Source organism: Orycteropus afer, unplaced genomic scaffold (assembly GCF_000298275.1).
Source record: "Orycteropus afer afer isolate SDZICR_OR568_19922 unplaced genomic scaffold, OryAfe1.0 scaffold00066, whole genome shotgun sequence".
In the NCBI taxonomy this organism is placed as follows: domain Eukaryota; kingdom Metazoa; phylum Chordata; class Mammalia; order Tubulidentata; family Orycteropodidae; genus Orycteropus; species Orycteropus afer.
In genome coordinates this window covers 11,591,148-11,600,792 of record NW_006921653.1, presented here as the reverse complement: position 1 = coordinate 11,600,792, position 9,645 = coordinate 11,591,148, and the positions used below count along the sequence as shown (strand labels likewise).

The 9,645-nt window shown below is 34.8% G+C and overlaps 1 protein-coding gene across 1 annotated transcript in view; it reads right to left on the bottom strand.

Moving 5' to 3' along the window:
- Positions 1-234: 234 nt before the first annotated feature.
- PLSCR5 (phospholipid scramblase family member 5) overlaps positions 235-9,645 on the bottom strand; it is a 50,062-nt gene continuing 40,651 nt past the window's right edge. The window contains exons 5-7 of the mRNA XM_007940197.2: positions 7,012-7,173; positions 4,021-4,182; positions 235-273 (exon numbers count right to left, since the gene is read on the bottom strand). Coding sequence (XP_007938388.1) covers positions 235-273; positions 4,021-4,182; positions 7,012-7,173 — 363 coding nt within the window. The remainder of the gene's footprint in view (positions 274-4,020; positions 4,183-7,011; positions 7,174-9,645) is intronic.

The following is a 9,645-nucleotide window of genomic DNA, read 5'->3' as shown; positions in this document are numbered from 1 at the left end:
CATTAAATTGTGTTTTAATAAATACCATAATTAACATTTTGTTGTCAAAAAAAGAAAAAGTAGATACTTAAACCATTCAGAAATGAAATCCAGTGCCCAAAAGATTTCTAGGAGAAAATGACAATGAATTAGTGTCAGATATAGACATCTTCAAAGGGAAAGAGATCATTTAAACTTAGCTTTTACTTACTGAAATATGTTCTGCATGTTTTATTGTTTTCATCATATTGCTTGTTATAGTCCAGCCAGTGAGTGTTCAAAGAACATAAAATCCTACAAGTAAATAAATGGTTAATATGAATTCACTTACAAAAAGGCAACAATTAAGATCAACAGTCTTGACATGTAAGCTTTGATTAGGTAAAGCAATTCTATTTTCCAGTGATGTTCAGCAACCTGTGACCTATCAGTAAAAGAAAAATTGAAAGGTTTTAAGCTTCATGACAATTACATGTCTAATTTTCAAATGACAAATAATTTGGAAACCTTATCTGAATTAGTATGGTTAATACCAGTTAAAATTTTGGGTGATCAAGACTTTACGGAATTAGACTGTAGGACATTCTGGATTAGTGAAGAGATTATAAGAAACATCAGTGGCATTATTAGGGTTGTTGTCACCCAGTGCAGTAACTCATGGTGTCACCCCCCTCCATGGACCTCCTCAAGTAGAGATGATACAGAATACTTAGTAATGTTTATTATCAATTCTAACCATAGAATAATATATGATACAGTTGTAAATTACTTAAATGTAATATTTCTTAGATTATAGGAACACTAACAACAAAATTGTTTTGTAAACTCTTTCTACATTGAATTACACTATTTTTAGTAACCAAGACAAAACTTTTTTTAAAAAAAATTTTCACCTTTTTTTAAAAGAAATTACAATTTCATTCTCAAAATAAGTTATTGATATAGGTTCACAAGTACTACTAACACAGTATTGAAGCTAAAACACCAGAAAATTTGACACAATCAGAAAAACACCAACAGCAACAAAAACAACAGCAAGTGCTTGTAGTGCATGAAGATGAAACCTCATGATGTGAAGTATCATTATAATTGAGTAACTGACAGCTCTGACTGGAACACAGAAAGTTCAAAATGTAAGCTAGTAGAGTTTTAGCCTTGTAAGCATATTGATACATGTAAGCTGGTCTTACGAAAAAAATGCTTTTGTTGTTATAAATAACTATAGGGATATTTTTATGAAAAATAATAAATTCCTGCTGAAACACTGCACAAAAATTGAATAGACAATATGGTGACTCGTGAAATTATAATTTTAATTTTCAAATGCTATCTCCATTTCATTAACTTTTGGTGAGATACTTGTGGTGAGAAAGCTGCTGATGTGTTCCAAACAACAAAATTCACAAGTGCAACCTTGTGCTGAGGTGTAAAATTAGGTTACACTTATGAATTTTGTTGTTTGGAACACACCAGCAGCTTTCTCACCACAAATATCTCACCAAAAGTTAATGAAATGGAGATAATATTTGAAAATTAAAATCATAATTCTTCCTACCCAATTATATCTAAAGAATTAAGTAATTTATCTTGGGAGCTCTGGTAGCATAGTGCCTAAAGCACCTGACTGCTAACCAGAAGGCTGGCGGTTCAAACCCACCAGCCACTCCTCGGAAGGAAGGTTGGGCAGTCTACTTCTGTAGCGATACTGCCTTGGAAATCCAAGGAGGGGTCGCTATAAGTTGGGTCCGACTCGAGGGCACATAACAACAGCAAAACCACATGTGAGAAATTGTTTTACAACTTATCTTGGGAAAAGAGTGCAAGTGGTTTATAGTTAAAAGAAAGAAAAAGTGGAAGGGAGCCATTAGATAGTCTCAGTGAACAGGCTTCTCCTTCTGACAATAGAGTAAGAAAATTATCTTTTTAGATGTTTGTGGTGTTTTCTAGATCAGTGCCTCACAAAGTGATAGTACATAGAGGACTCATCTGGGGATTTTGTTAAAATACAGATTCTGGTGCAGTGGGTCTGGATGGGCCATGAGAGTCTACATTTCTACGAAGCTCTCAGGTGATGCTGATGTTTGGTAGTGAGGACCTATATCAAATTTCATTAAACCTACATCTTGCTAATCACTCTAGAGTATAGTTGAAAAATAGAAAAATATATTTGTTAAGAACATTAGTTTAGAGAGTTTCTGAAAATTTTTAATTAAAAAATAAGTAAGGTTTAAGATACAGAAAATTATAGTTCTATTGTTGACAGTATCTTTTTGCCATCAGCATTTTACATAAAATGTAAAATAAAAGGTATGTGGGCAGATTAAAGCTTATCTACATTTAATATAACTATCAAGCATGGGGCTTAATCAAAAAGGTTGAATTAAGGTCTCGGGAGAAGGCTGTGTGTGTTTTGAGGGTTTGGTGCTAAAGTATTGAATAATCACAAATGAGAAATGTGAGCAGTAACTGGCAAATTAAATGTGGAATAAAAGAAATATTACATGACAGGAAAGGTTGGCTGGCTTGGTTACAGCTGGATGAAAACAGGAATTGAAGGTTGGTGGATATTTAGTAAGTGATTTGGTTACATCTGGATGAAAATAGGAGTTGAGGGCTAGTGGCTATTTATTAATTAAACAAAACAAAAGCGTAGCACTCTACACATATTAATTCTGCCTTCTACCAATGATAGGGAATCATTTAGTTAAAAATAATTTCTCTGAAGCTCCTAAAGAAGTAATCTCTCCCTCTTTCTTTCCCCCTGTATTGAATTCTACGTGTGCATCACTGATGTCACTAGTAAATTATGTTTCATTAATACATTTCCCAAGTGCTTTAAAAGAAGCTGAGTATATATGGCTTGTATTATTCCACAGAAGTGCACATTAATATAACTGTACAATTTGGGTTTTAAAACCCTGGAAAATAACAAAACATGACAGGAAGAGCCTGATTTTATTTTTAAAATCCCATGAGTTTTCATAGGTGTGGTGAAAATGATAAGAAATAGGGAGATTTTAAGGAAATTTGGAATAGAAGACAGCCCAGGATTTTGCCACAGATATCCCATAACTCCTGTTCTCCTTTATCACCAATCTCTACATCAAAGAAGAAAATGTTTTTAATGAAACTATAAATTAGAAAGGAAGAACAAGAACATAATATTTATGAAATAATGAAAAGCAGTGCATCTGAACTGAGTTCTGGTGGCATAGTGGTTAAAGCATGTGGCTGCTAACCAAAATGTCAATTGTTCAAATCCACCAGCAAGTCTGTGGTAGAAAATGAGGCAGTCTGCTTTCCATACAGATTTATAGCCTTGGAAACCCTATGGGACAGTGCTACTCTGTCCTTTAGAGTCAATATGGGTCAGAATCAACTTGATGGCAGTGAGTTTGGGTTTTGGTTTGTTTGGTACATCTTATCTATATCATCTCCTGTGTCTATGTACATGTTGAGAAGGGATGAAAACTGCACTTTTCCCATCCTGAATCTCACCTAGCTCATTGTTAAACAACCAGTCAATCCTGAAATTTACTCAGGATAAATAATGAGATGTTTATGTTTACATATTTTTCACTTAAAGTGAAAATAAACCAAAAATCTATATACTGAAGTTGAAAAGGAAATGGTAGCTCAGTCTTTAAGGAAATGAGAAGTGGGGTGTGATGGGGCACCAATCCCTGAGGAAGAGGGAATTTGAAGACCACTGGAGAAGAGCTACTAGAAGCCTTAGAGATTACAGCCAAGAAAACCCTATGGAGCAGTTCTATGCTGTAACACAAAAGATCCATGCATCAGAACTGACTGGATGAAAACAGATGATTTTTTTTTTTTTTTTTTCTCCAGAGTAGGACTGCTTAGTAGAAGTGAAGATGTGTACATTCTGATTTCTGATGAATATTGTTCCCAAACTAGCCTTCTATGCATAAAACTTACTCTTTGGAGTCAAAAGCTGTGCAAAATGAGATTGAGTCTCTAGTAATTGATAAGTGAGAAGGAGAAAAATAGATCACTCACATTCTCTAAGACCATACTTACTAAGAGAAAACAAGCACCAATCATCGCTGCTTTCACTGTCACATCTAGATCTGCAGGAACATGAATTCCAAAGTTGTCAGCATTTGTAAAGACATTATTTACAAATCCTGACCAGTATTTTGAAATCTTCCCAATTGTAAGCTTTTCATTGATGGTTTTCACCTTTGAAAAGAAAATAAGAAATACTACATTTAGAGGAGAAAAGAGATGCTTTTATATTTCTTAGTATATTTTATATCGTGAGAAATACAAATTATTTTACTATAGTCTGTAGATGAAAACTTGATGTTCTTCTTTCCTTTATGTAAGCATAGGTTTGTGGATTTAACTTCCCAGCTTAGTTTTCTGTAATTTTGTTTTTCTAACACTTTTGTAATTCATCTTGATTCCTTTTTCTTACCTTTTCTCATAAGCAGTTAAAGAACACAATAAAAACCAAAATAAATAGCAATAGATAATTAAGGCCAAACCACCACAAGATGGCAGCAGGTACATAATTGAATTATATGGCCCAACCATGAAGGTAAATCCTTGACCCAAAGTCCAGACTTAAACCTAAATTATCTATTTAAATAATGATTAAAAAAAGGAGACGTAAAAGCAGAGAAAGAAGAAATAATATATGTTTGAGAAAGATTTTATGAAATTTAGAAAGAGTTAATTTTGAGGTACAATTTGTAAACTTTAAATTTTTCTTGGTAAGATTCTATAATTATTATCACATTTAAATATTATTAGCCTTTGCATAATCTCATTTTTATATTATACCCAGACATTAGCTATGCTATTCCTTTCTAACTAATTTTAAGTCCTATTTTTGTGTAAAAATTCACTCAGGGGCTAATGTACCACGCAGCAACGTCAGACCAATTTGACATCAAAAGCCTATCAGTCCTTCTCAATATAACAAATCAAGTTCATAAACCATTCATTTGCTTGCCATCTTTCTCATCTTTCTCATCCTGGTGCTAAAAAGGATTCAACATAAACTTTCACTTTCTATATTGTGGTGCTATAAGATAGAAAATAGAGAAAAGTATTCAGGGCTTCTGTATAACATGAAAAAGGAGCTCTGGAGGCATGGTGCCTAAGGCATTTGACTGCTAACCAGAAGCTTGGTGGTTCAAACTCACCAGCCACTCTGTGAAAGAAAGATAGGGCAATATACTTCCATAAAGATTTACCACCTCAGAAACCCAATGGGGGTCGCTCCGGGTCAGAATTGATTCCATGGCAATAGGTTTTTTTTTTTTTTTTTTTGTATAACACGTACGCCAAAACCCATATGTCTAAGTTCTCCTCAATCATAAGGCATATTTTTATACAATATGTTTAGGAAAGCCTTGTCAGTTGTTTTGAAATGAGTAGAATTAAGAAAACTCACTTTGCAAATTAGCATTGTATTCTATATGATTAGTGTTCCCTGAAGCCCCACAAACTGAATGTCCTAGGTGAGATATACATTAATGAATGAATGAATGAAACATAAAGAACTTTAAAAGTAGACAATCTCCTCTACCTAAAATGTATTTCTAGGTAAACTGTTAAGATAATCCATGTTGCTAGAGATTCAAGAAGGAGTTGTGGTGGTGCAGTGGTTAAAGCATTCAACTGTTAACCAAAAGGTTGACAGTTTAAACAGACCAGCTGCTTCACAGGTGAAAGATGAGGTGGTCTACTTCCAAAAGATTTACAGCCTTAGAAACCCAATGGTACTGTTCTACTCTATCCTATAGAGTCCCTATGAGTCAGATTGGCTTGATGGCAGTGGTTGAGACAGATTAAATTTGCCACTACCTGTTGTTTTTAATTTTCAAATTATAAATATGTTTATATGAAGTAGTTTTAAGAATGAATTTAACAGATCTTATGAACATAGCTTTTAAATTACTGCCATTTTAATGAAGTATGCTTCTGAAATGAGATCCAAATTTGGATGTGGGATCACTGGGGGTAGAGAAAAGAAGATGCAAATTAGGTTATTCTAAACTACATATGTTTGCTTTTTACCGCATATGCTGTGGTTATTTTTACTTTTAAACTTTTTTATTAGTTGCTGTTGAGTTGATTCTGAGTCATGGTGACCCTATGTCATACGTAGAACTGCTCCACAGGGTTTTTGAGGTAGCAGATCTTACAGTATGGTCCTGGGCAGGGTCAAACTGCCAACTTTTTGGTAAGTGGTAAAGAGCTTAACTGTACCAAACAAACCCTCCACATGTGTTGTAATTACACATAAATCAATACTATCAAAATTAAGATGTATTTCTGTTTCCTAAAATCTAGGAAATTACTGATCACCTAAAAAAGACCAAACTATATATGCACACATAAAATTTGGTGTTTAAAACTTAGACATATTTAAAATAATGAATTACTCTTTTAAATAAGGGAAAAAAGATAGTAGTTTTGCTCATAAAGCACATGAAACTAAACATACTTCAAGAAAGTTTTTATTTGAAAACCATCATTTTATTCAATTTATTCAGACTTCTTTGAATAATTGCTTTGAGTACTTGTGCTAGTCTAAAACAAAAATTGCTGCCAAGGCAGTAAATTTATGTAATAGGATTTTTTCTTTTATATTCTTTTGAGTTAGTATCTCTGGAATTATGGCTTCTTTATTATTGGCATGTACAATATAAGTTTTTTATATTATTTCACAGGTATACTATCTTCTAAATTTATTTCAGGTATATTTCATGAAGAGCCCTGTTGGCACAATGGTTAAACACTCAGCTGCTAATTGCAAGATCAGAGGTTTGACCATACCAGCTGCTTTGTGGGAGAAAGTTATGGTAAGTGCTTCATTATAGATTTACAGCCTTGGGAACCCTATGGGGTAGGTCTGCTCTATTCTTTAGGGTAACTATGAGTCAGAATCAACTCAATGGCAATGAATATATTTCACGATTTGAACATTTAAGATTTTAACTGTGTTGCAAACAACTAGGACCTAGGTGAAAACATCCTTCACTTTGTCAATCATACCTCAAAATCCACATCTCCAAAACAGCCACATGTTGCACAAGGACCAACAATTTTCAAAATGTCTTCTTTGTTTGCATTTTGAATTGCAAATTTAGGCAGAAAAGGATCCCACTTCTGTGCAACATAACCAACTACAGTACCAGGTGGAGCTTCAATTTCTAACTGTAAGAAGAGATAATAAAGTTGTATTTTCTAAGGTTATGATATTTTATTGTTACTATAATGTCAGTTTACCTCTGAACAGTATACTCTTATGAAATTATTTTTATATTCTGCATGTTATTCTCAATATCTCCATCTATGAGAAAAAAGTCTTGTGTTTTTTTTCCCCTTATTTTATAGAAACAAAGTGATTCACAATATAGATGTATGTATGATCCTATGCCAAGGCCATGTTTTTATCTTACTTCCCTACAGAACACCACCCCAATATCCTAGGACATTGCTTTTTTTTTTACATGCCATTTTTGTTCTAAGTACAACAGTTGGTCAAACACTGAAACTGCCCCCATATACTACCTCACATCTATTCCCTCATTCTAACCACAACACACATCTGTTTGGTCTTATTTCACAATTATTAAGTGTTCTTAGTTTTTCTTATCTCTTGAAATTGTCAACTTCCAGTTACACATAAAAACAAATGGTTCTTGCAGAGTTACAGTTATTAAACACCAATCTGATTGCTAATTCACTTCTTCTAAAGCGTTAAAAAATTGCAGTTACTTTCTCAGGGTTTATTTTAGTATTTGACTTTTGATGTTCTAAATACTATTTTAGTATTTAGTATTTTTGAATTCTAAGATATGTTGGGGGTATGTGCAAATAAGGAAATTGCTTTTAAACTAAATCAGCTTTCTACTGTTTTATTTTATTTTATTTTTTTTAAGTTCATAGTCTCATGTGCACATCTATAGTATTCTTGGATAGATAATGGTGATTTTAACTGGATTACTTAGAATTTTATAGCACTATTTTTTCAGTGATCATTTTTAATGTAGACAGTTCATTTTGATTAAACTAAACAAATTATTAATGAGTATCAAGGAGCTCTGGTAGTGTAGTGCCTAAGACATTTAACTGCTAACCAGAAGGCTGGTGGTTCAAACCCACCAGCCATTCCTCAGAAAGAAGGTTGGGCAATCTACTTCTATAGTGATACTGCCTCGGAAACCCAAGGAAGGGTCGCTATGAGCCAGATCCAACTTGACGGCAGTGCATTTGGTTTTTGGTTTGGTATTAATGAGAATCAAGGCATGCCTTAATTTTAATTTATGTGACACTAAGGTACTATGGTTTTCACTTTGAAAACTAAGGTGTACCTAATCCAAGCCATAGCATTTTCAGTTGCCTCATAAGCATGTGAAAGCTGGCCAATGAATAAGGAAGAATGAAGAAAAGTTGATTCCTTTGAATTGTGATGCTGGCAAAGAATACTGTAAATACCAAAGACTGCCAGAAGGATGAACAAGTCTGGCCTGGAGGAAGTGCATCTGGAATGTCCTTAGAAGCGAGAATGGCCAGACATTGTCTTAGCTACTTTGGTCATGTGGTCAGAAGGGACCATTCCCTGGAGAAGGATATCATGCTAGATAAAGTAGAGAGTCACTGAAAAAGGGGAAGACCCTCAACAAGATGGATTGGCACAGTAGCTGCAACCATGGGCTCAAGCATAACAAGGATTGTGAGGGTGGCACAGTATTGGGCAGTGTTTCCTTCTGTTGTACATAGGGTCACCATGAGTCAGAGCCCATTCAACAGCAGCTAACAACAACAACAGGCCACTATGAAATAAAACCTCAATTATCAGAAGTTTTAATGTGTATTGTCAAAGAGAGAAATTGATAGCAGGTATCTTGCTTTGATTTTGCGGTTTTATTACTCACAAAACCATATTTTTACTTTAAAGTGCATTTGAGCTTAAATTCTAAACCATTTGGAGGATCCGGCAAGATGCCAGACTAGGCAGAAAGACTGCACAGACCCTCTCCAACAAACAAAAGGGAAACCAATTAACACGGACACAGAAGACAATCCTGGACCCCTGAGCCTTGAAGGGAAGGATATAGAAGTGTACTAAACCCCAACTAGCAGAAGAATTTGCGTGAAAATAACAAAAAAGGAGACATACAGAGCTGCGGTCTGGCAGCGATCCTGAGAGATCCTGATGGCACAGACAACTTGGAGATTCCCGAGTGGTAGTAGGACTTAAGAATTAACCTGAAAGTCACCCTACTAGCCGGGGACTGCACAGAGTACTGTGCACGGTGGCTGGGGAACAAATGGAGAAGGTGAAGAGCAAGGTGGGCTGAGCTGTGGACTTTTACCAGTCTGGAGGATGCCACCATTTTGTAGGTTTAAAAAGTGGCTTGACTATTTTGGATATTTAAAGAGACAGCGCTCTTGCAGATTCCTGGGGCTTAAGAACATGTTCTGCTTTCTAGCAACCCAAGGACATTAAGGACCTACAAGACTGACAAGTTTTTTGAAGGTTATTCAATTGTAATTTGTGTCTAATTGAGTGGGAGACATCAACAGTACCCATAAGACACAACTACACCCACACCTCCTGCAACTTCACTTACTGAGCGACAGCCACTACTTCCTTCTCCACCAATGGGCCAATGATAAAAA